We start from the raw sequence: 27963 nt of genomic DNA, 5'->3' as shown, positions 1-27963 counted from the left end.
ATATATCTTTTTGTTGTAGATGGATGATAATGGAAGGGAGCCTGGTAAGGTGGAGTTTTATAAGATGACTCACACCACCGAGATGGCAGTTTTTGTTCGGGAGGAATCAAGAGATATAGTTGTATGTATTCATCTTTGAATCTTTCAACGATATTTTTATTAGTTATATTATTGGCATACATTAATATGACCTTTTCTTTTGAGAGATATAGGACAGGGGCAACAACTCTTATTTCAGAGCGCGTCGGGGAGTCATCATCATCCGACGCGACCAGTCATGTCGAAGCTCAGTGCTCGCTGAATTATTGGGCCCAGAGCGTTATGGTAGAGTGAGGGTTATGGCCGTTGGAGTTACCCCCACTCAGTTGTCTGCAGTGGGCATGTATACAAGAAATGCTGGAGAAGGCTAGTAGCAATGCAGAAGTTAGTAGACTTCGGGCAAACAATTGAAGATATGAAGGATCGCCATCAGGCAGAGTTGGGCGGAGTTGAAGGCAGAACCAACAAACTTTGCCAGTCTCAGCTTGACAATATTTCATCTATGTTACAGCGATTCTCCCTCCTCAGGTAAATAACTATATGTATTTGATGACTTTACATATGTATCATTTATTTTGCATGAGTTAATGATTTTCATATTCTTAACTTCTAAAATCTTTTTTTTTTGTAGATTCTGATACATTCAAACAGCTCGTAGAGATAATGATGGCGGCTACATCCAGGTCCGTGATACTTTTTAGACTGTATTTAAGGAGTTTTCTATGTATCTTTCTTATATTTTTCAAAGTACATTGTAATTCTAACTTATTAATTATATGACAATATGAATGTTTTGAATGATCTGAATATTTGTGTTGATATAAATGTAATGCAGGTTCATATTGATGTAAATGGTGATTTATGACAAGCTAATGTGTTTTTCTAATTTTTTTTTTAAAAAAATTCCAACGGCCGACCGCTTTAAAGCGTCGTTAAAAACCACATCTGGGACGGCTAAACGGTTTAGCCGACGCTTATAAGCGTCGGCAAAAAACCACCCCAACAACACCGGCTCGCCCGAGTAGTGGTCTATTGCCGACGCAAAATTGCGTCGGCAAAGAAAGATACACCGACGCTTTATTAAGCGTCGGTAAATCGTGGACTTTGCCGACGCTTTCCGCTTGCGTCGGCCAAAACCTTTTCCACTACAGGCAACGCATTTACGACGCTTGCTGTTGCGTCGGCTGGGTTTTGGCCGACGCTAATAAGCGTCGGGAAAAATCAAGAAAAACGCCGGCAAATGTTACTATTTCTGTAGTGATCCATTGAACCTGGAAATGTAGTTGCAAATGCAATAACTACCAAGGTACATGCAATCCCCAACTACATCCATTTTCAAACTGCATGTATCCAAAACATCGATAATACAATAGTTAATTTAAAAGGTATGCCACAATTATCCCTCTAAATTTATTTGAGGAAGTTAAGAAGTTTTTTTTTTTTTTTTTTTCAATTGGGTAAAGCATGATCTAAGGCCTTCCCCTTCTCTGGTGTCCATATATAGTCCTTTATTCTAGTTGAATCTTGAATGATGCATCCATGCATTCCTTAGACTCTAGCATGTAGATACGTCTCCCTCTTTCTCTCATTAGAAAAAAAGAGAAATTCTAGTTGTCTTTCCACTTTAGGCTGCCTAATGTTATACTTTTACGTTGATTAATAAAAAAAGTGTCATACAGATCTTTGGGCATGGATTGGTCTTCCTCCTAATAGTTAAGCTTTTGGGGTTGCGAGTCTATAATACCGTGGCATCAAAGTCAGATTTATTGTATGTCACCCATTTTTATTAGTTATATAGGGCTCTCATTAAGAGATACGGATTGAGTACCTGAGCCATGGTAGATTTTTTTTTTTCAAAGAGGAGCTAATTATGATACGAGCGTCATAAAAACTGGATGGGAAAAAAATATTATTGTTTCTCTATTGGCTAATAAAAAAAAAAGTGTTATATAAATTTTTTTGTCCATCTTTTTTTATGTTTTTGGGGCCGCGAATCCGCGGCGCTTCTCAACCAAGTTTCCCCAAGCCACGTTTCCACCCGTTGACCTACCATACTATAAATACCACGCGCCCCACTTCCAAGATCAGTCGTCTGGTTACTTCCACGATGGAGAACGCTGGGGGTTCTGCGAGAGTGGTTCGAGCGAGTAGGACTCCAGCCACACCGGCAACATCACCGCTCTTCAGCTTCAGGTTCTCTTTCTCTTCTGCTCCTCCTTCCCCCTCTACCAAAACCTAATCTTTTCTTATTCTTTGGCCCCTTTCTTTTTCTTGCCCCTAATCTAATATTAGCCCTCAATTTTCCCTCTCTACATGTTTTGGTTCGAAAATCGGTGATCAGAGAGCGCTGGCTGTTTGGAAACCTCAATTTCCCTCTCTCCATCGTTCAGCAGATGATCAGGTTATCCTCCTAATCTTTCACTTCAAGAAAACCCCTATTTTTTGATTTCATGATGTGGAGAACTTCTGACGCTTTGGGCCTTGCAGGATGTACGACTTTTGATAGAAACGGGACCATGAACTTTTTGAAGGTGAGTCTTGTCGCTCTTTCAATCACAGATGCATATTTGGTGATTTACTTTCTCTGTGTTTGCTTTTTGCTGTTTGATTATATATATTGTTTCGGTTATGCGACGTTGATAAGGCAGTGATAGAACTTTTATTTTATCTAATCAATTACCATCTGATAATATTTTGCAACTCGTTCATTGTTTGCATTGTGTTCATGTTAGAATATTTTTAGGCACACATGTTATTCATTGATAGTAAATCATGCTATTAGAATTTAGGAGACGTAGTTTTATAGGCCTAAGTTTTGGCTTCAATTGACATGGAGAGCAATTCTTTTATTCATTAATCGCTTTTTCTGTTGATCAAGTTGTAGGTTCTAAACACATCAACATCACAATTTGTGCCAATGTAGTTTGATGTCTGTTAATGTAGGTTGGTTCTTTTCTGATTTTAATTTGAAGCCATTTCATTTTCTGAGGCTGAGTGATGTATGAGTGATGTAAAAGCTCGTCTACGGTAACCCCTCACCCCCCCTCTCCCCTGGGAGTATGTGTGCGGTTTTCTTAGCTAGTCATATACCAACTCTATCATCTCTCAGGTGAGATGGTATTCCTCCCATTCTTCTGCACTTTTCAGCATGTCAGCTCAGCCCACCACAAATCTCTTCCCTGTGAATATGGGAGATCTTGAACTCATCCATCTCACAAGTCAGCATCCAAGTATCCTGTATTATTGTATAAGAAATATAGGGAAACAAAACTTGCTAACAATTACACCCCATAACCAATCTTCACTTTGTGGCCTAGAGTTTTTTATAACCTTCACTGATGGAAGTACACTAATCCTGCATTAGAAAGTGGTAAAATTCTAGAGTTCGAATGTCCTCATGAATGGATTCAGCTTCATATAGTATAATCTTCCATTTTCTTTCCATCAATCCATCCAAACTTGACTCATCCTCCTTAATACTTATGGATGCATCTTCCTTGTTTAGCTTCATAGATTGTTGCTTGGGCATTCAGTTTTGCTAAATTATTGATGAGCTCTCATTGTCCTGAGCCCCTAGTTTTTCCTTTATTTACCATTTGGGCATGATAATCCTCCCTACTGATTTTTGTACAAGCCTTTGACAGCGTTGGCAATACATGGTTTTGTATGATATGATCCAATGAAATATTCCAACAAATGAAAGCCAATCACAAATGCCCTTCACATGGCCCCTTAACTTGCAATCACATTTCATGCATTTTTTTTAACACTTTCTTGACATCATGGTTTTCGTTCATATATGTTCTGTACTGGGCTTGTTGATCTATGATAGTGTGCCAGCAAATGAATGGTGTCTTCGTCATGCATTTGACACCTAAGGCACCGGGCATTAGACAACCTTTAATTTCTTTATTGTTGAGTCGACGTCAGTAGTATGTTATGTCTCACATTCTATAGGAAGTGCCTGATCCTTGGCTTGATAGGATCCTCCATCAATTCTCTGATATTATCTCCTCAATTTCATCTTTAAAATGCTTCTTACTTTCTGATTGGCTTAAAAAAAAGTGGATTGAGCAACGTTCACCATACTGGGCATAGTGTGCCGTACCAATACCAAACCGAGACTCAGTAAGATGGGTTCACTAACTGAACCAACACCACACCGGGCAACATTGTACCAGCAATTGTACCAGTAAAGGATTTGGTATCGAGATTGCAAATCTTGACATTGAGTTAAAATATACTTCTAAGATGGATCCATATTCATCCAATGCACATGCTTATTCGAACCCATGTCTGAAATGGGAATTATGACAGCTCTCCACCATGTCATGATGAAAAACTTTAGCTATACCGGCAACATCCCATTTCCTCTCTCTCTCTCTTCTCTGTCTCCTCTCTTCTCTTCTTGTGTAGCTTCTGGTAAGTCTGTATGATGTCGTTATCGAGAGTTAAACATCAGCAGGACAAGAAGTTTCATTCTAAAGTTTATTTTCCTTTAAAAAAAATGTGGAAACTTCATTCCAGCAATTTATATGTTCACTTTGTTTATCTAATTTGATTGAGCATTAATGCTTGAGTATGCGCTGCATCTTTAGACATGCATTTTTTAGCATGATCTTCTAGATTGGGAGTTTAGGAAAATATTGATGTTTATTTTGTTTGCAAAAAGGTTCCAAGTGGGAATGTTAGAATATATCTTCGTTCACCAATCTGAGTTGTTGCCTTGGGTTATTAAATAATTTCACTCCAGTCTCTCAAAATTGATGATGCTTGAGTATGTACTGCATCACTGGAAAGCAATCTTTGCAACCATTGAATTTCAGATCAGTAGCTGATCGATCTTGCTGCTGGTCTGTTTTACTTTTCTTGGTTGTGGTAATCGAATATGGCATCTGAACTTCTCGAGAAGTTTGTTATGGTTTGTTGATGCATTGCATATGAATTTAAAGTTTTCTATGTTTGAGCAAGCGTGCAGTCCCCAACTTTAGTTATGTAGCATGTCGAGCCCCCAAGATCAGGTTATGCCATGGATTTATTATGAATCAGACTAGAGTGCTACCATGTGTCTTGGCTGTTGAGCTTTTTTTCTTTTTGATAGTCATAGATGTTGTTTTCACTTGTTTCAAAAAATTGCAGTCTTTGTTAGTTAGTTTGTTTATGTTATAAAGTAATTAGGTCCATTCTATATAATTTCATGCTTCTGACAATAAATTTAGCTTCAATAAACATAAATTATGTTTATCTGCAAATTGTAGTAAATTTTTGGCATATACTGCACTAGAAGTTATTTGAACCAAAACCACAATGAACAAGCTGTGCCAACTAATCTGGCTTGTTGATTTCAGCTGCATTGTTTTCTGATAAGTTTGACAAATCATCTTGGCAAACTTCTGTTCATGTCATTTTTGGCCTTCCTTCCCATGTTCTTGAAAATTCTAGGTGACTCTCCATCATAGGGAGCCTCTAGTTATAGCATGACATTCTCATACGATCTTTATCATTTCATTGTTTTGCCTAAATTGGTGCAACTCTTCTTCTTATGATGTACTCATACTAACATGTCCTTGTTTTCACTATATACTAACCTTAATTTTTATCATCTTTTTTCCTCTCATCTTATGTCCTGAGGCCCTCTTTGTTGTCGAACACCCTGTTGTTGTCTTTTAAAAAAGTTCTACCCTGCTCAAAGGCTTACATTGTTAGGATCTAGCACATGCCGCTGAAAATTCAAAAAATTCAGATATGCAGCGAAAAGACATGTGCATTATCCCGTTCATCGCATGAACGTATTTTAAAACCATTTATAGATTGATCAGGATTAAATCTTAATAAATTATTTTAAAATCATGATTAAGAAGATCAGATCTTCACCTTATGCGGGTAGATGGTCTCCGCAAATCTGATTTACGTGGTATTTGATGAGGGTTTCAATGGAAGCCGTACACGCGTCCGGCCTCTACAGGTATCCACACGAAGTACTGACTCGATCGAAGCCTTTGGATCTCACCGGGGTGCTAGCTCCCTTGCAGAGATGGCTATGGATAGCTGAAGTCCTCTCCTTTGAATCAACCTTTGATTGGCTTGAGAGGAGGAAGAAGAAGGAAGAACCAAGGAAGAAGAAAAACAAGGTTCTATGCAGCCTTTTTCATTTTCTTCCTTTTGAAACCAAGATGAAGAAGAAGAGGGCGTCCTAAGCTTTCTTTTTCTTCTCTTGATTGTGGCTCAAAGGAGGAAGATGGAGGAGGGTGCTCACGGCTGGAATGAGGAGAAAAACATAAACCTTGGCCGAAATCCCATGCTCCCCCTTTTGAAATATTAAGAGATAAAGATGAGCTCCTATTTTTAGGAGCTCATCCTTATCTCATTTTTCATGCCACCTAGGAGGGGCGTGCGCCCCTCCTTTTTCTCCCACGCAATGCCCAAGAGGAGGGGCGTAAGCCCCTCCCTCAAGTCCATATTAATCTGCCATTTAATCCAATTAAAGGGTATTTTAATTTGGGTGCATTGCATGAGTCCAATCCTAGTCAAAATAGGATTTGTATGAACCCATTTCAATTTCCTCCTTATCTTAATCTAATTAGGATTTAATTGAACCATGACTCTATTGAACTCTTCAATCCTAATCCAATTAGGAGTCATTTAATTAATTAGATTAAAATTAAATTAATTAGGACTTAAAAAAATTCTAATCTAATTAGGACTTGTCCAAATTTTAGTCCTAAGACAATTAGGACTTTAGAAATCCTATTCCAAGTAGGACTCTAATTTAATTTGAAATCCTAATCCAATTAGGACTCCATGAATCCCACTCCAAGTAGGACTCATGATCAAGTCCAATTAATTAAATCCAATTAATTAAATTAAATTGCAATCCGATTGCAATTGTTTCTTCTTCTAATCACTAACTCTTAGCGGGTTAACCATTTATCAATCTAATTGATCATATGTGATTCTTAATCACAATTCAACCATCGGATCGGTCAATACTTCTAATGTGTGTGACCCCATAGGTTCCATTCTGACTGGTAGTGAGATATATTGTGATCTCTATCATAATATCATTGAAAACTCCTTTCAATGGGTTGAAACAATTCCAACTCAACTCACCAGGGATTATCGACCATCGAGATGATCCCTGTGAGTCTCACCATCCACCAGTGACACCTAGCAGTATGTAGTGGCTATCCAGCAGAATAGAATGATGAATCTCTAGGTGCAGTTATCGTATGATACAGTCCTATCGTGGATCCCTACAGATCGGAGGTCATGGATAACTCGTCAAACCCCGTCGTCTGTCATATGTCTAGATTTATTCGACTTGAGTTCAATAGTGAAAAACTCTTTCTCCACTTTATATTACTGCCCTGGCCAAAGTCTTAGAACTCAGTCTAATAAATCACATAGGATCACTCCTCTTCTATCAAGGTCGATAGATTCCATGTAAGTGCATACCCTACTCCTACAGAGAACTTACTGCAGTCAATCTACACTACAAGGACCCATATGGCTAGAGACCATGTATACGTGTAGTCAAATTACAATAACCTCACTGTGAGTAGCCGAAGCATCGCAGGTCAAAGGACCAGTCATACTACTGCAACATCAAGTAAGTCACTGACGAGTGGATAGACATTCAAGTGACTTCTTGTCTTGGTCATGCTCAGTACCCTTGTTCTCTAACAAGCACATGCACTATCACTTCAGTGTCCCTACACTGTGGACTCGAGTCTCGTCCATCCAGAAGGAAAGTGATCTGTGCACTGATCGGATCGATCACCGTCCTCGTGATGATCCATTGATCAGGAGTATTTAGAAATTAATCACCAATGATACATGGCTCAAATTCTCAACTCTTGAGAATGTGTATCATCATCTTATTAATTCCTTGGACGATTCATAGACACATAAACAATATGAATGAAAAGATGCCCATTTATTATTCAATAATAATAAAGTCAAGTACAAATTTATGTCCCACAATTAATAATGTGTCCGCCAGATTGGCTTCTAGGGCATACATCTAACATACATTTGACCCAAGAAACTCCTTTGTCATATAGAAGAATGGGGAGCCTGAAGTGGTGCAATACACCTTGCTAATTAAAGTTGACTCAATGTTATTTTGGTTATTTATTGAGTAGTCCAGTCAGCGGTATTCATTACATATGGTGCCTTCATATTGTTTGATCTTGATAAGTAATAACGGATGTATTCAAAACTTTAGCACTAGCCGTTTCTTTGCATTTTTAGGTTAAAGCTGACAAGACTTGTTACCCCTTTATATAAACATGTACTATATTTTTGTATATGACTACATGTACATGTGCGCGTGTGCACAGAGACTTATACAGATGTAGTTTAGATTTAAACAAGGTGTTTTTTTTTTCTCAAATTTTTTGGATTTTGTTTTTCATTAATCTATTGTTTTATTGAGTTTTAGCAGTCTTTTCTTTATATATGTTGGCCAAGGTTTGTGGACCGTTTTTGGATTTTTTGAGTCCTTCTGTGAGCAAGATTATTGTCTAAGGTCCTACATTAGATCTATGTGGCCTAAGATGAGGTTTTGGGTCATTACAATGTGGATTGCTTTCTGTGTAATATTCCGTGGAATGACAAAAAATATTATTCCTTAGAAGTACTTAGCTTTCTTTTGTTTGTTTGGAAGATGATAATTTAAGTATTATGGAGTTTTAAGTTGTTTAGAAGTCCTTTATGGAGTCAGATTATGTATATTACAATCCGAGGCTTGTAATAGGTCAATTTGGAGTCCTCCTAGAGATAGAAAATATTGCTTTGGATTTGTTTGATGGTAGGAGTGGTAATGTATCAGGTTGGGCTAGGTTTGGTTCAGGTTGAGCCAGGTTCAGGTCAAAAATTCTCAAATCATACCCTACCCATTTATTTTATGCAAATCCATACTCACCTGTTGACCCATTTAAGTTTTCACTTATCAGTCATGCATAAAATTAAAAAATAAAGCAAAACATGGTATGCAAAGATCACAAGCAACAAAACCAAATTTAACTTAAATTATATCATCATAATCACAATAATCTTAGAAATTCAAGATATATGAAGTCATAAACTAAAAGAATAAAACTAGCTAAAATTCAACCTTAAAATTACAAAATATCTAAAATTAAAAAATAAAGCAAAATATGGTATGCAAAGATCACAAACAACAAAACCAAATTTAACATAAATTATTATTATCATAATCACAATAATCTTAGAAATCCAGGGTATATGAAGTCATAAACTAAAAGAATGAAAGTAGCTAAAATTAAACTTCAAAATTACAAAATCTCATGGTCTGTCCTATCCATCACTCTATATGGAATCCCCTTTTCTCTAAAAAGGAAACAAACCGCATGGAAAAAATTAGAGAACTATCAACTATATTCGGTTTGGGAGCTAGTCGTTTTCCGACTAGGTCACCTTGAGTGAACCATTAGGTCCATGGGCTAAACCTAATCTACCCATGTATAATCTTGTTCATTTATGGTTAACTCGGAATTGACCTGACTTTAAAAGGCTCCACCAAGTCCATTTATTCATGTGGGTTGGTGGGTGCAGTTCAGATTTTGCCACCCCTATATGAAGGTCTATCATGGTGTTTGGAACCATTGACCCGGTCCAAACTATTTTGTTTGCTAGATCACTAGTTCATGGTTCAACCGCACATCAACCATGGGTCAACCAATGGGTAAGCTGTAATATAATTTCCCATCTCAAACCTACCATTCCTCTTCTCAAATCCTAGACCTTGTCCTTGCCTTCCTTCCTTGGTAGTGTGTTTACACCACATCCTAACACCCAAGGATCATCGTACACATGGTGGCTTTGAACTTTGAAGTAGAATCAGATGGGGCTACCTAAGCCTTAAGCCAAGGCCCTAACGCTACTATGGATGTGTAGATGGCCAATCAAGGTGAACAAGTGTTGTGTAAGGAGAGTTGACCGAATCAGCTTGGAAGATATTTCCAAATGCAGAACACTGTGATATAGATCGATTAATGGGAGACGACAATGTAAGCCATGTTGGGATAGGGCGAAAGGAGGTTAATAAAAGGTTAAGACCGATAAGGTATGAGTATCGGTCTAACAGTTGCTATATAGTGACTATTCTGATGAATGTAAGTAGTGGGAGGACAGTTGGCATAGGTTATCAGAAGTTCAGAACCGTTAGGAGTAGAGCCAGACGTGGGCAGCATCTATTAGAGTGGGCAGTTACAATTTTTTAGTATAAATAGATAGAATTGTATTTTGTGAAGGAACCTTTCGATATTCAACATCAATGAATTTTATTTTATCTTAGGTTTACTTTATCTCGCACTTTACTTAACAGTAAGATTCTACCTTAGAGGTAGTGTTAACTTAGATTTTCCTTATCATAGCCTAGGCTACATTCTATCCCAATCTATCTTCTTCGAATAGTGTTCTGATGGTGGCCAAAGTCCTTCAAGATGAAGGCACCTGGACCCATGCTACTATTGTATCCTCTCTTCAATCATCCTTTTTCTAGCTGCTCTTAGTGCTGGTGGCACACCTGCATACCTATCTACTAGTCCTGCCATTGATTTGTCAAACATTTTTTCTAGCATGCCCATCTTTAGGCAGCAATAAAAGCCTTGTACTCTGAACAAGTTTCTTGGCATGCTCGATGAGATGGTTGCATAGATGTCATCATGTTGCTATAAAAGAAGATCAATGAAGCCACTGCAAATAAAGTGGCCATCATGTTAAAGCCACTTATGGAGTGCTACATGGCATCTATTTTTTTATGTTGGAACGGGTCAAAAAAACTTGTTTCTGTTGTTAAGAGCCGATATTATAAGCCACAACACCTTCTGGTGTACACAATGGTGAAATTAGCCGATCCTATCTTCATGGCGGATGAATAAGATCGTAGGTTGTTACATCATAGAAATGTTAGGATTTGCGAGAAATTTAACTATCAAGTTTCAGCTTGTCAAAAGGAAGAGGCCGAACCTTATCTTATGGAGCCCTCAGAATCTATAGACCGAGACAATAAAGAAGAGATCCTACAAGTGAATGTTGGAGCTGATCAGATTGAATAGAAAAACAACGATGCTTCAGTCAACATTAGGCTGATATTCGAGCTCGAGATGGGCTTCAACCATCCTGATTGCAGACAACTGTTGAGGAAAACGTCAGTGGAATCACGCCGACACATGTTCTTGCCTTGGAAATGGTTGTCCCTTTAGAGCAACAGATAGGGGCAGCAATTCAAACTACCACCATATCCACCATATCCATAGGCTGAGAGACAAGCACAATGATGGGTCCTACCACCATTAGAGCCTCCATGGTTTCTACTTGCTACTCAAGCTCAAGTCTTGCCTCTATCAAATCCTCCATGATCTTGAAATCAACCAAGTTGAATGATATCCAAGTCTAAAATTAGATTGATAGATGTGGTGTCAGATACATCTCATCACCCTCCTGATTGACGACTGGTGGGATGTAGAAGGCAATATTTATACGACATCCTAACATCCAAAGATCATCGTACATGTGACGGCTTTGAAATAGAATTAGATGGGGTTACCAAAGCTTTGAGCCAAGGCCAAATGCTATTATGGATGCCCGGATGGCCAATTGAGGTGGACAAGTGTTGTATAAGGAGAGCTGACCGAATTGGCCTCGAAGATATTCCCAAATGCAAAAGACTATGCTCTAGGCCGATTAATAGAAGACAACCTATGTAAGCCATGCCAGGATAGGCCGAAAAGAGATTAATAATAGGTCAAGATTGATAGGGTATAAGTATCACTGTAACAGTCGCTGCATAGTGACTGTTCTAATGAATGCAAGTAGTGTGAGAACAATTAGCATTAGTTATCATAACCATTAGAAACAAGGTTCGCCGTTTCGGTACCGGACCTCATATCGGTGCCACACTAGCACAGTGTCGGTATGATACGGTACGGAGTTTTTTTGGGCGTATTGAGTGTCAGTACACCATCCGTACCGGATATCGGTACCGAATCGGTAAAGTATGGTACGTTCTATACCGTTCGGTTTGGGCCAGTACGGCATACCTTGGTTAGAAGTGGATACCTAACATGGGTAGCAGCCATTGGGTAGCAGCCGTTAGAGTGGACAATTATCATTTTTTAGTAAAAATAAATAGAACTGTATTCTGTGAAGAAATCTTTCGACATCCAATATCAATGAATTTGATCTTATCTTAGCTTTACCTTATCTTGCACTTTACTTTTTAGTGGGATTCTACCTTGGAAGTATTGTTAACTTAGATTTCTCCTACCATAGCCCAAGCTATAACCTATCCTAATCTATCTTTCTTGAATGGTGGTGTGATGATGACAAAAATCTTTAAAGGTCAAGGCATTTAGACCCACATTACTCTCATATCCTTCCTTCAATCATCGTCTTTCAGATTGCTTTAATGCCGGTGGCATGCCCACACATCTATCTACTTGTCCTGCCGTTGTCTTTTCAAACAAGCTTTCTAGCATGCCCATCCCTAGGCGGCGAGGACAGTTTTGTGCATGGTCTTCCGAATCGAACTGAATTGTCCCATTCACCCCATACCGAGCTGAACACGGTTTGACGTTGTTTTTTAGAAAATAGCGTGAACTGCTCCAAACTGTGCAGTTTAGACTGCAAATGGTTTGCCCCAACCCCCCTCTTTCAATATCTCAAAAGGCTTGAATCATGGTCTGTTGACCGAGGTGAACCGCTCGGTTGATCTCGTATTGAACCGGTAGCCGATTGGCATGGGTTCGGTATTGGTTTAGAAGTCCTTTTTATACTTTAATATATGGACATGTGTAGGTCAACAATAGTTTTACTGGGCGGTTTGAATGGTTGCATTGCTTGGTTTGATGGGTCGAATGGGTTCTAGGAGATTCCAGGTTTGACCATGACCTGACCCATATAAGTGTTGGATGATGGTTTGAGTGGGTCACTAAACATTGGCCTATAAATTGGGCTTTATGGAGGAGTGATGAATATGCGCATTATTTTTGGTGTATTCCAAATTATTTAGCTCCATTGTGGAGATTTTCCCTCAATCTTATCTCTCTTCTCTATCAACATGTTTTTCTTTTTTTTTATTTACCCTCTTCTTTTACCTCTCCAATTGTTTCTCTTTTGCTACTACTATCAATTCAGATCTTTTTTTTTTCCATGTTAAAAGTTCATTTGTAGCTCTTACACTGAGGGTTTGCATGTTATACATGTAAATTGGACTACACAATGATCATATATCTAAGTTTGTGTTTACTCATGATCCTATTACCTGAATCACCCCATGGTCCATTAATCAAATGTATGGACTGATGAATTTTTGCTTTTATAAACCAATCGGTAAAATAATTTTGATTGACTATAAAAGATTTCATTATGCGTATGCCCATAATTGTATGCGTTTCTTATATGTCTATTAAACACTTGGTTTGATACCCCGTTGTCCACATGCTTGTTATGCCATTGAAACAAAAAAAGCAGACGATGCTTTATCAAGCGAAATTACACTGATTCTGAAAAAAAGATTTTGGCTGCTTGATATGCATCATTTAACTTGCCAAACCTTGTCTTATGTATGCTTTAGAAAGCCTGGATTCACTGTATTGACATAATCTCATCTGGACATACGCATACATATACATAAACACATATGGTCTAGGCACATACATCGGATACATAACTTTTGAACAATGATGAATTGACAAAAGCTTGATGAATTAAAAAAATTCGCATGTGATTGGAGTAGTTGTTTCTAAGGATTAAAGTATCTTGTGCTGGTTTAGTGCTGGCTTGGCACACTTGGAATGCATTGGCTATTTGGCACGATGGTATGCCAGCACTGAAATGTATCCAACATGATGGTAGTGCTGTGCGTTGGTGAGGCATCGGTATGGTATGTATGGTGCCATGCCATTCAGCAGGGATGGCACTTTTTATTCCATGGTTGTTCCATATATGAATATTTTTTTTTATGTTCTTTAATTCAATGTTTAGTTGGTATCTCATGCTGGTTTAGTGCCGGCTTGGCATGATATTACCATGCTGTGTGATGCAATGCTGGTGCTTGGCACATATGGAATCCATTGGCTAACTGGCACAATGGTGTGCCAAGCATTGGCATCTATCCGGCATGGTGGTAGTGCTGTCTGTCCGAATGGCATTGGTATGGGATGTATATGCTGATCAGCAGGGATGACACTTTTTAATCCACAGTTGTTCCATATATGAATAATTTTTTTATTTTCATTAATGCAATATTTAGTTTGTTATGTAATAATCATTTTTTATTAATATATTGCTTTTTGATTAAAAAATGAGGGATCAATCTTATTTATTTTAGTATAAGAATTTGTTTATATCATAGTAAATTTTGTATATGAAAATGTCATTTATGATCTAATTATGGGTTATATGCAATAAACCTCTATTTCTGAAGTTGGAGACGCCCGCACATGCACCTGAGTCACCATGGCTACTATTGCATATACCTTGATTTATTTTAACATTAACAAAATTGCACATGGATTGCTTTGTCGTATTAAAGCCATATTTGTAATTCTATGATTTAATCTTGCAGAATTTCTCGCTCTTAACAAGTTTCTGCTCAAGGTTAGTACTTCTAACAAGTGATTTTATTAAGAATTTATGGACTTTCAAGTACTATATCTGAACTTAAGATAGACCTTGGGGTGTTGCATGCCTATACTTCAGCTGTTCATTTGTTGCCCAGCATTAAGTTTCACATCTCATGGCATTTTTCGCAATCTTTGAAAGCTTGTATCATATGATGTTGAGTATTGGCATGGGCTAGCATATGAAAAAGTGTATCATTAGCTTATGCAGGATATACTGCAAATACATGAAGGAAGCATAAGTTCTTTCTTGGTATCTTAAAAGATAAATTTAATATAGTTCTATTTTTATTCATGAAAGATTAATTACATATCCAAGTAACTCGTGGCAAAAATGGTTATATTTATTTTAGGTGAGCATTATTACGTCCTTGATATTTTCTCAAGATTTAAGATACCGATATGGCTGCTAGTACTGAATGGGAGCCGAGTTGATATGGTGTTGATATGATATCATACCAACACACTATGCTGTAACCAAGGTTCAAAAGCCGATGATTGTACCTGCACTGACTAGAGGTGTGTATGCTATGCAGCGAGCCAAGGATTGTATTGATGAAGGGATTGGGTTGCATATGCCCCAAACACCCTTGACAGATACCTCCTTTTTTGGCCTCCAAATTTGGTTTTACATATCCTCTAACATTTGATATTTTTGCAAGGAAGAATGCGCGGATATCGAGTTAACTATCCTTGTTATAATTTCATGTGCATTCTAAAGTTAGAAACATGCATATGTATCACATAAACAATATATCCAAATTCCATATATAATATAGGCATTCATATTAGCATTTAAAAAGCAATTAGATTACTAGAAATCATAAATCTTTATAGAAGGGGCATACTAACTATTCTAACTCATGGATCAATGTGTAATAAAAAAATCTAGAAGTAAAACTAACCATTTGACAAAACAACAAAGAACAATATGTCTGTAATGGCATTCATTAAGAAAATTATATTCTTCAAATCTCCAAACAATCCCTCCCCATTTTTTTTTATTCATTTTGTGAAATTTTAGATTTTTTAAGATGAGGTAGAAGTGCAAGTTTACTGCATGCATTTTGACCATGCACCACATTACGTGTGCAGATGCATCAATTTATTTATCCTATTCTGAAGATCGAATTCTTAATTTTTTAACGCATATACATTTCTAGTTCATTAAAGATAAAAGTTATAAGGTTAATAGAAAAAAGAGTTTATTTTAAAAATGCACCAGCTATCTCAAAAATCAACATATAATAATTTAATACTCTCAAAATTACATATTTTTAATATCTTTATAAATAATTAATTCAAAATTTGCTATTAAAAGTTCAAAAATGAAAAATTTATTAGAAACAAAGTGCATTATCAAACCTAGCACATCATGCATAACTTTTTGAGATTACAATATTTTAAATATTTTACAAATAATTACTGCATAATTTAATTTTAAAAATTCTAAATAATCATGAAATGTGAAATAGGGCTTTTGTATTTTTCAGCGTTGTATATACACCATGTAAAAAAACAACTCAAACGGTTGTATCTTTCACAGATTAATTTTAAATTTATTTAATTTCTAGGCGCAGGCTCTAGTGGAGCTTGAGCATTCTAATTGATCCCTTTTTAATTTAAATTTTGTAGCTTGTGCATGTGACAAGTGCAAATAATGTACCAACTTTTTTCAAATTTAACATATTATTTGTAAAATATTTTTTGTAAACTTATTTTTAAATCAATAATAGCAAGAATAATTAATCTAGTATGGTTATAGAATCACCATACCCCCCACATCATATCCGAAAATCAATCTGAACGAACACCATTTGATAGGATTAATTTTGGACTAAATGGATATTGGGTGTAGGTTTTTGGATTAGCCATAAAAAACCCCAAATCCTACTCTTTCAGCACCAAATAATTTTCTAAAGAATGAATCCTTCAAGGATCTATTCTCTAAAAGAAATTGATAGAGTTTCTCTTTTTTTACTTAGCTATTTTAGCATAATTTATGCTTAGATTTTTTTTGAAAAATAAAAAATGGCGGAGAGAAGAGATGGACCTTGTGGATTTGTCTTTCCAAGCTCAAAACCATGGATTTTGGAGGGCCAAATGCTGTCTTTATAGTGAGGGTGCTGCCTCCTTTCTAGGCAGGGGGGGGGGAAGGGAGAATGGGGCTTATTTTTGAGGTCTCAACGGGTATTGAGTAGTATCACATTGAGCTATTTAGGCTTGGTTTGGAATGTGCTTGATCCTTAAGTGGTTTGATTGCTTTGGGGGTGGTTTGCCTAGATTGACCCCCAAACTTGTGGGGATAGAACTAATTCGGCCCCAATTTGGCACGAACTAGGTGGTTTGGTACGCTTCGCTTGATTTTCTTTCCTTTTTTTTTGGTACAATGGCTGCTCACCCCATCCTAGTGTAGGTGCTGCCAACAGAATCAAGAGCTACAAAACGGCATAACCATGGAGGAGGGGTTCTCTGATGCGTCCAGAGGACCTCTCCGGAATGCTACGCTGCATAAGAGGCAACCCAATCGGCGGCTCTGTTCGTCTTTCTATACACATGTACCGCCTGAAACTCATTGCAATCTCGCACCATCCGTCGAATGTTGTCGATAAGAGGGCGTTCGTCCTCCGTACGCCCCTCCTCTCGTATTCAACCAATAACGGTGTTCGAGTTTCCCTCGTGGATGATGCGCTCTGCCCCTAGTCTCTTCCTAACATAGGAAATGCCTTCCCATGCTGCTCTGAGCTCCGTCCCTAAGGTTGTCAGCCCATAAGTGCATCGCCCATCCGTAGCTATAATCTGTGAGTCGTGACCCCTGATCACAAAATCCACTCCTGCTCTGTCTCCATCACCGGTTGCACTACCGTCAAAGTTCACTTTAAGATGGCCGGAGGGTGGGGGCTCTCAGAAAACAAGGACGAACCTGGGTGCTGAATCAGCATAGCAGGAGTCCCAAATATCCCTAGCCATCCTAGCCGACACGCCCTACCTGTACCGGCCTCGGTATGGTATCGAACTGTACTGGCTACTGACTGGTATGGGTCCCAGTACCGGTTTGGCGGACCTTGCTAGATTGAATTTAATACTTTGAATTGAATATGGCTATACATGCAAACATTGTGGCTGCAATTTAGAGAACTGTTCATTTCAATTTTTCATCCTTTTCTCTGAAATCTCTTTTCTTGTACGGTTGAATTTCAAGTGAAGCATTATGATGAAATTTCATCGCAAGAATTATGAAGGTTGAGTATAGTGTGAGTTGGATAAATGCACTCCATCTAGACACCGTTCACATGGATTGATATTTAGATGGAATGATTGGTTTAAATCTCATGATCCATGAATTGGCTCTTTCAATCGAGATCTGAAGTTCACAATCTAATTGATCTTAACCTAGGGATCTTATGTGAGTTGTTAGTGCCATCTTATCTTTGCTTTTTTTTGAATGAAATTTTCTCTGGTTTGTTTTGTCTTCCTCTTGCTGATTTTCAGCAAGGGAGATCTGGAAGTTTCAGATGCAAGCAGAAAATTCGGATCTGTTCTGAAAGATTCAGATCTAGAGTTTCATTGTACATCAATCCTGTGGGGTCTTTCTAAAGCTAATACCGCTTCTGAATATATGAGATTAGGTTAGGTAGCTCATCATGTATTAGAGTTGATTGTTATCTGTAGTGTGAATGTAGATGTATGTGCTAGTCCATATACTTAAGTCCTTTTTGCCCATTAACTCTTTGCTGCTGTGGTGTTTCTATCTAATTATAAATTCAAGAAGAATCAAATTCTGCTATTCTGTGCATTGTATGAAGTAGAGTTTATTTTAATTTTTTCAGTTCAATTATGAGCTATAATTTTGAATATATTCTTGAACTTCATTATGTTGTTTTTTTTATAAAAATTCATAATGATGAATTTTGTCCAATCATGTGTTTCTATTTGGTTCATGAAAGACGTGCTGTAATTTTTCTTATTTATAATTTATTCTCTTTGTAGGTTCAGAATGTCTTCTCAGCGCTGGAAAGGTCTTCCATTGCATCCATCCTATGTGTACATGCTATCACTATTCATTCATAAACTTTTTATCATTTGTCTGGCACGATCTAAGGTGGAGCATCTTATGTTATTATATTTTCATTTCACATCAATTTATCTCTTAGATTTATAGTTATTAAAGTTTCAAGTTTTGGCTAAAATGGATCGGTTTCAGACATTTTTGGCCAAGTTCAGTTAGTTTTGATTAGTTTTGTTGATTCAACTAGTTTTGGCCAAAACTAATAGAAACCACCTTTTTTTGGTTAACAGATTCATATGTTTAATCTTTTCTTTGTTTCTCTGTCTTTGAATTTGTTTACTAACTAGAAAGCATTGTGTTTCAATAATTTTTTTTGCTTAGTTTTTTTATTTTTGGAAAGAAATGAAATATTAAGATGGGATAATCAAATAAAATGTTTTTTATCTAGATGGGTAAAATGTTTTTCTTAATTTGGTAGGTTATTAAAATGAAATAAAATAACATTTGTTGAGGTCATTAGAATGGGATATGCTTAGATTAGTTTTTTCTTGCTTAGATGGGTAATTAAATAAAATAAAATGGAATATATTTAGAAGAGTTTTCTGTTGGATGGTTGTCGATTTTATACTCTTGTGATACTGAATAAGTATATAATTAATTCTATATTATTATGTACTTAGTCTTGCTAATTGTGCTTGATTGAATGAATTTTGGTTTTTATACTTAATACCTTAGTAGAGGGCATGCATTGGTATAATGATAAGGTTGCTCCATTGTGACCTATGTATCATCTGTTCAAAATATGGAAATAGCCTCTCCGCATGCGGGGCACGGCTGCATTCATCTGACCCTTCCCAAGATCTTGCGGTGGCGGGAGCCTCGTGCACTATGATGCCCTTTGGTACTTAATACACTGGTACATTATTGTGATCCACATAATGCATTAAGCTTCAATAGGATCCGATTTCAGGCCAAAACTACTTAAACTACATTAATTAGGATTCTAGATAACTCAAGATACAATGAAATGATGTAAAATAATTTTCCTTGATTTTTTTTATCTTTTCTTTTTTTTTTTTGATTTTTCTGACTTTTTTGGTTAAAATTGCTGGGAGTAAAATTACTGAACCATTGAAACTGAAAATCTACCCAGGAGACCAAAATTGAAGCCAAACCCAAGATTTAAAATCTTTCATAGTTATTTTTGTTTGTATATTACATGGTTACATGAATATTTTTGTATTATTGCTTACAAGTAGAATTAGTTTGTGCTGGACAATTGTAAATGAAAAGGCCAAATTATTATATTGTTTTATTGGTGTCATTAGGAAAGATGGTTGGATAATTATGGACTAGATTGGAACTAAAATTATCGAAGAAACTTTCTGACTTGATCAAACTTTGGACCATGATGCATTAGTGAAATAGTTGAAGTGAATTAACATTCTGCTGAGCCATTATGCGCAACAGAAACTATCTGAAAGGGCAAAAGTGCCTTGAAATAGCAATATTACCATGAGAAAGAATCTACATGTGGTATATATTTACATTGAGAAAACATATAAAGGATATAATAGAGTGATTTATGGGAACTTAGTTTGGTTTTAGTTAAAAACTTGTTCTTCTTCAGTTTAATAGTCTTGGTAGTGTTGGATTAAATTCATTGCTTGGTTTGAAACCAGCAAAAAGTATAAAAAACCATTTGCACAAATATATTAAAACTCTGAAAATTAAAGAAAAGATAAAAAAATAATGCAAATGGAGATCTATAAGCATCAATTTAAGATATATTATCATATTGTTTAGGCATATAGCTTTTGTGATTTCATTTTGAAATTAATAAAGGAAAATGGGAAGAATAAAATGGAAAATCATAGAAATTTGGAAAGATTACAAGGTGAAGAAAAATATTGTAGATGCCATTTTATAGAGTAGAAATCTATTTTATAGTATAATATTAGTGTTTACCTTGTTGTTCCAGTAACTACTGGGCTATTGAATATTTCAACTTAGGTAAGAATTGTACAAATAGTAGAAGAATGATTGGGAATCACAATCGAGAATGATAACAACCAAAAAGAATCTTTGATGTGTCTACGTTTCAAAACTCAACATTTATAAAATTATAAACCAGTAGTTGATTATGTTCGAACAAGTTATCGATAATATAACCTACTTTGTCTTAATACATGTGTATTCATATTGAAATTAAGAAATCTAGAACTTTCATTTTCATAGAGAATAATATTGGAAATATAATCTTTTTAATTCTTTTAGAATTATTTTTGGTACCAAAATTTGTGTTTCATGACATGTACTATTCATGTCAAAAGTGTTTTCCCCCTAGATCAGGAAGTAGAAACTAGCTATATAAGTCAATTTTCCTTAGTGTTCATACAATAGTATTTTTCAAATTTATGGAATTTCCTAAATTCTTGGATTGTTTGAACTTAACAACTAGTATGAAGATTTGAATGAAAATAACCAATAACTTTCAGATCAGACATCCAATTAATTCAAATTTTCTTAAGACATGCAAAGTTCAAGATTAGTCTTGCAAAAATGCTCCTTAAGGGTATAATATCATCCACAAGTCAATTCTTCAATGCAAAAGGAGAAAACATGAACCTTAAATTTTTTGGTAATGATATAGAAAATTTTCAAGGTATGCCGAAATGGGTTGAATTGCCCGGTTCATCTTGTACTGAACCGAACTGGTGGAAAATCAGGTCGGCTCGGTCCTAAATTTCGAAATTCCCCCTCCTCGAATTGGACGTTTGGAGCGGAACTGGTGCGAACTGAGTGGTTTACCTCTTTAATAGGATTGAATCATGGTCTATTGAACCTGGTGGAACCGCCTGGTTCACTCTATATCGAACCAGTAGTCGACCGGCATATGTCCCAATACCAGTTCGGTTAAGCTTGGTCAGTTTTATGCCAAACTTATTTATTTTGATCTTAAAGGGAACCCTAATATTGAGGCCAAACTTATGCTATCACCAAAACAAATTTGTGTACAAGCCAAAATGTATCTTCAGCCAAAACTCTGAACCATGTTATTTGACAACGTGAGAGGTAATCTGAATGCTCCATGTTATTTGACAACCATGGTAGTGAGCCTTCGTAGTACCATTAAATTGGAAATTAGATTCTGGTCACTAAATGCTCCATGTTAGAACAACAATCACTACTTTTTGGAGGTAGATGTCAAAGCTCCCTAAGATTTATAGTTCGAGGCATTCCTTTAGCCTTTATGGAAATTTCAATTCAAAAGAAATGAACCTTTTGGTTATGTTTATGGAGCCAAAAAAATTAGCACAAGGACATAATTGACCATAAAATTAGATGGAGAAAAATGAGAAAACAAAACAATCAAATTCTACATACCAAAATCACCATTGCCATGTAGCAGAGTGTCAATCAAAATTAAAACCATCTTAATGTACCGGTAGAAAGAACAATAAGATAAATTACTTTATTTTGTTGGGAGCATCTTAAACCCAATTATCACCTTTATCAAGTTGTCAAGTGCATAACTCGTTTCATGTTCGACAACCTCTGCTTGTTTTGTTCCACCTTTATCATTCTCAGCATTGATTTGTCCACTAGCTCTAATATCATTGCGGACGGTATCCTACACTTGTCCAATATCTTGGTAATCATCGACATAAAGTTATGGTGCATGCAGTTTTTGTTTGACAATAGCTCATGCTTATCATTGGTCGGTTCGTGCTTAAAAATACCAACATTGTTGCTGCCATTGTCCTTTGTCAACAATTGTCCTTTTTGCCCCTAGATTATTTTGGAAAATTGATATATATAGTTCTCATGTGGCTCGAAGTGGTTTAAGTTTGTGCTTTCTTGGACAATCTATTTCAGTTTTGTGATGGTACTTTTTGAGCTTCCAAACCTTGTTTATTTGAGACTTGTGGTCTCTCTACATGAGTTTCACGATAAAGCTAGATAAAGTAGGTATGTCCTTGATGTGACACCAAGATAATGTAGAAGCAACATGTTTTGTGGTGATCATGTATCTTGGAGGATAAAATTATCATTGTTGAAGGCCTATTTGTACACCTCTTAAGTATAGGCCACTCCTCTTGGAGACACTTAAGGAAATGGTTAAGGTGGTTCCCTTTATTTAGAGTACGATGATAGGGGCCAAGGAGAATTACACAGTCAATGTGGCCCAGTACTCTTTCTGAAGCTATTTGTGGGTATGCCAATAATATCCCGCACATCCCTAGGTTTAACTAAATATTTTATTTATGCTGTGTATAGTTGCTATCTATGCTATGTACATGCACACTTTATATTGTGCTTATTCGGGTTGTTAAGGATTTAGTGGCATTAAATTATTAAAGATTTATAAAAGCATGCAGTGGTAATGACCAATGTTTAGAGATCCTAGTGGATCGACCGAGTCCACCTGCTTGGCCCGTTACTTAGGACCCGTAACTAGTTGGGTTACTAAGAAACCTGGCATCCTTAAGAACCTATTTGACCCGGTGCTATACCTGATTGAATTGGTTGACCTGGATGGATTGACTGGTTTCCACCTGTTTGATTCAGTAGCATAAAATTTGAATAAAAACATAAAAAGGGAATGGGTTTAGGGCACAATCTTTTGTTTTCTCTGCTTCGCTTTTGGGGTATCTTGGAGAGCTTCTTTATCTTGTCACTATCTCCATTATCGGTTGAGTGCAAGGCCACCAAGGTTGCTTTCGTCGATCTCCTTCATCTCATCTACACCAAGGAGTAGGATAGAGCTGGTGACAAGGGTCTCAACTTCAAATTAGAGGCAAGGATGAACAAGGGAAGGGATGATGTTAATGGGCTCAATGTTGACAGCTAGATGCCAAGGGAATGTGAATGGCGACGGGGCCTGGAGATGAGAAAGGGATGCACCAAAGGAGAAGAAGTCATGTTATGGGGGGATGAGTCTGGAGAGGGTATGAGATGGGAGAGTGCTAGGATGTGACAAATGGAATTGAGAATCAGAGAGTATTTGATAGAAAAAGATAGAGGGTTAAAGATTGAGAAGAGGGTGGTCCATCCATTACCTTTTATTTCCTCTCCCGATCAACTCGCAGGTGGACTGGGGTTGAACCAGTGATCCATGAACTAGCTGCCACAGTGGGTCAGTCTAGTTCAATGAGTTCCAAATACTGATAATGACCCTCTGACCTTCGGCTGGGAAGATCTTGAAAACCATTTCAAAGTTTTGAGTGAAACCAATTCCATGTGAAAGTAGACATCTAAAATGTTGAGATATCATGAATCAAAGTCAGGCCAATTGTGCAATCCTAATATGACAGGCTTCACAGGTTAGTACTAAATCTGATGTGGATACTTGAACATTTGGGTTACTTCATGACACTCTTTGGCCCATTATTCCATCAAATTATGGTGCCATCATCATTGTTTCTACTTTAGGACATGTATTTTAATTCTAACATAATAGTTAGCAATCATTTTATTAAATTTTATGAAGTTAAGGAGCATAGATCTAGCTTGTTGTTCATTATACCTATATATTAATACAATTTTCATGTATATAAGCTTTACATGTCTCTCCATGTCTGTGATTTCTAGAAGATTCCTGTCATATTATTCTAGATACTTGGACACTATACACCTATATCACAGGTCTAGGTAACATCGGTTCAATCTCTTTGCAACAGTGTGGTTATATACTAGTGGTGATTGTAATTTGTATGTTTTTGCTAATTTCATCTTACCTTTTGATATGCTTGTGCTTTTGTATATTTGCCAAGATGTGTCTTCTTTTGTATAGATCTTATTCTCCTCGACATGGATATATCATACAATTTACTTTAGCATTATTCTATATATGACTATATGTTTCAAATTTGCGAGTTTTCATATTTTGGATTTTTTAACTTTATCCTGTAATGATCACATATCATGCTTGAATCAACATTTGTTAAAATAATCTTTACCTTGGCTCTTATTATCTTGTTTTGCTTATTTCTATAGGGGCCGTGGATTTCTCACTCTTGATGATGTCTATGAGGTATTCTCTATCTTAAATAGTTTATAATTTGAGTAATGGTCTTTATGGTAGGGTTGAAATCAGATCGGATATGGATCAGATACCAATATACCATTTTCATATTTGTTTTATTTGACGAATACAGAAATGGTTACAGATGTTAGTTGATGCAAATATCTATATCTATATTTGTTTTAAATGGATATGGATACAAATCGAATACAAGAAGTGTGGATATAATTATGGATATAAGTTGGATAATTAAACTTTATGACCACAAAATCAAAGATATTATTAATTGGATGGTAAATCAAGTTAATAGCATGTTAATGTGGTCATATATTTTCTTAAAAGTTCATGAGTACTATATTAAATTAAATAAGATTAGAAATAGAATCGGATATTTGGATACAGATATGGTAGTTGTCTATCCATATTTATATCTATTTTTCTTTGACGGATATGGATATGGATACGGATATTAATTGGATGCTCAAGTTTTTCCATATCCGGAGAAATTTGGATATGAAAATCGATCTGGATGGATATTATTTAGTCCACTTTCATCCCTACTTTGTGGTACTTTTTGTTCATATCATGCATAGAGTTGGTTTGGTTTGGGTTAGCCCTCAATCTGATCCAACCCACTTGAATTACAGCTCAAACTTTTGGCCATTTGAACAGTGCACTCATCATTTGCAATTTAGCATTTTGTCCTATGTGATTTTGACCTCCATTTGTGCAGATTCTTTTTGTTTGCAGATAATATTTGAGTCTATTGTGACAGCAAACCAAGAATTCTATTATTCATGACCTAGTTGATGTGCCTGATATATTGAAAATTGGGTCATATTTTTTTTTTTCCATGAATGAAAACATGATGCTCATCAACATCAATCTATTTATTTTATTAGTATGCAAGCATGAGTAAATGCCTTTGCTCTACACTTCTTTGCACCTGCACATACTTTTCATGCCCAATTTTGTTTTGCATGATGCAGATCCTTGTATTTGTTTCTCTTGATTATTTTTTCTATTACAATGTTAACTATTTATCGTGAATTCTAAGTTGAGGACCACTGTTGAAACAATGTCACAGGCGCTGGTCAAACTCGGTTTCTCCCTTGACTCACCTGCCTTTTATACAGTCTGTGAGGTACTATACATCTGTGCTTTTATATCACAAAAAGCAATAATTTTTCTAAAAGCAATGATGCAACTTGTGCAATTAGTTTAGTTAGTAGCTTTCAACACATAAGTGTTGTTTGGCCATTTCCAGACAAAGGATTACATGGATCCTCGCTACCTAATCTTTCAAATCATCAACAATTGCAAATATTAGATCAGCAAGCCCTCCGATGAGAGATTTATATCCTGTTCAGAGATGATTACTACCTTCAAAAGATGGAGCAAATTTTTGTCATAGTATGAGGAGTCACAAACATGGAAAATGAAATAAGCTTCCATCTTATTGGCTATTTATCAATAGGGATCATTATAAACCTCCTATTTATGTTTTCTATGTTAGCTTGGTTGTTAAACAAGAATAGGTCCATATAATGTAAGCATCAAGCACAGGATGAAGCTGCTAAACTCCTGTGTATTATCTGCCCATTGTTTGATTTTAGGTTGATTCCAGATAAGTGATCAAGGATAAAATAGAAAGACTTCATCACCCTCTCTTCCCCCCACCCCCTGCAAAACCTTTTTTTTTTGGAAGAAAATGAATGCAACAAAAGAAAAGCTATTTTACCTGCTCATATCGATGGTTTTCGCCTACAAAGCAGGTGTGTTTAGTGAATCACCTTTCATGTTAATTCAAGCGAATCACCCACTCCTGGTCCAGCTTGACCTAGGTCCAAACCAAAGGTTTAGACCTAGGCCTGTATCTGGTTAGGTGGAGTCTCTTTCTCCATGTTCGAATCAGGTCTAGAGTTCCAATAATCCAAGGCCCATGCCAAACCTGATTGGCAGTTACATCTTAATTTGAGAGCCATGCCTGACTAATGGATCTTTCTTTGAACATGGATCAGACACTTGCATTTCTATCTGAAGCCAACCAAATTTCATGCAAAAGTTGTATAGTATATAAGATTTGGTAACATGGATTTGTGTGTTACTAGATGATTGAAGTTCTGTCTCCTGACTAACAACTTCTTCCCACTCACTCACTGTTTCAAAATGTATTCCAGTAGCAGGTGGTTGGGCTATTGTGTAATGCTTGTGCAGTTTGTGTTTTCAGTTTTTAACCATATTAAAAAGTTATCAGGATTCACAAATTTAGCAATTATTTGAGAGCCTATTTTAACTTAGTATGACATGTATTGGAGTAAATTAATAATATTACTCTATACACCACGTTCAAGTTACAAGTTGGAAAATGCAGCAAAGTAATCTATCAATTATGTAAGTAAAGTGGGAAGAGAAGGAGAACATGCTATCATTTGCATGGAGCTTTGAACACTTGCGTGCTGCATGGGCATATGCGGGCACCTACCAACCTTCTGTGGTGCAACCACATATGGGGAGTGCAAGTCCAAGGTGGTGCTGTCACTAGATGGCATTCACATATACTTGCACCTGTCATTGCATGTACCACTTCTTAAAACGTACTTACTAAAGAAATGCAACATTTTGACCATGTTAGGATTATATTCATAATGTTTACATCTCATTAAAGCATTTTATGTTTGTATATCTTGAGATGGTATATGTATTATGCCTGCCCTCTGCATTTTCTTGTGATTTGTATTGTTCTAATTGTTAGAACTATTGTTTAATGTTTCTCTTGATCACATTAGAGCTTTGATAAGAACAAGATGGGAATGGTTCGGTTGGACGAGTTCATATCAATTTGTATTTTTGCACAGTCAGCTCGGTATGTAAATTCATATACCTTATATGAAACTACTTAGTTGTTCTTCATTACATAATATATTCTTTTTTCATTTTTATCTTTATGTTTGTTTGTTAGACCAATTCATGTTGTTTTGTTAGGATGTCAACTAATGACAGAGTGCATTGAATTCATTTTGCTCCTGGGGCGGTAGCAGCTTCTTCATTCTACCTAAGAACTTTTTAAGTCTATTTTGACAGTCCGCTCTGTATATAAATTGTAGTAACTTGATATGAACCTCTTTAGAGTTGTTCTTCATTATATAATTAATTTCTTTCTTCATTTTCATCTGCTTTTATTAAATGAGCAAATGCTTTTATGATGGAACATATAACTTAGCTGTGCTACATTT

The 27963-nt window shown here is 36.4% G+C and overlaps 1 protein-coding gene across 1 annotated transcript in view; it reads left to right on the top strand.

Annotated features, from left to right (window-relative positions):
* Window positions 1–415: 415 nt before the first annotated feature.
* Window positions 416–27963, top strand: part of LOC103716591 (sorcin-like) — a 28721-nt gene continuing 1173 nt past the window's right edge. The window contains 11 exon segments of the mRNA XM_039118123.1: window positions 416–567; window positions 2099–2189; window positions 2191–2232; window positions 2385–2440; window positions 2527–2536; window positions 2538–2574; window positions 14636–14667; window positions 18681–18709; window positions 24700–24736; window positions 25815–25871; window positions 27517–27593. Of these exon segments, the coding sequence (XP_038974051.1) occupies window positions 416–567; window positions 2099–2189; window positions 2191–2232; window positions 2385–2440; window positions 2527–2536; window positions 2538–2574; window positions 14636–14667; window positions 18681–18709; window positions 24700–24736; window positions 25815–25871; window positions 27517–27593 (620 nt within the window).

Source organism: Phoenix dactylifera, unplaced genomic scaffold, assembly GCF_009389715.1.
Source record: "Phoenix dactylifera cultivar Barhee BC4 unplaced genomic scaffold, palm_55x_up_171113_PBpolish2nd_filt_p 000309F, whole genome shotgun sequence".
Lineage (NCBI taxonomy): Eukaryota > Viridiplantae > Streptophyta > Magnoliopsida > Arecales > Arecaceae > Phoenix > Phoenix dactylifera.
Note: the sequence above shows the minus strand (reverse complement) of the source record. Positions and strands in the feature narration are given on the sequence as shown.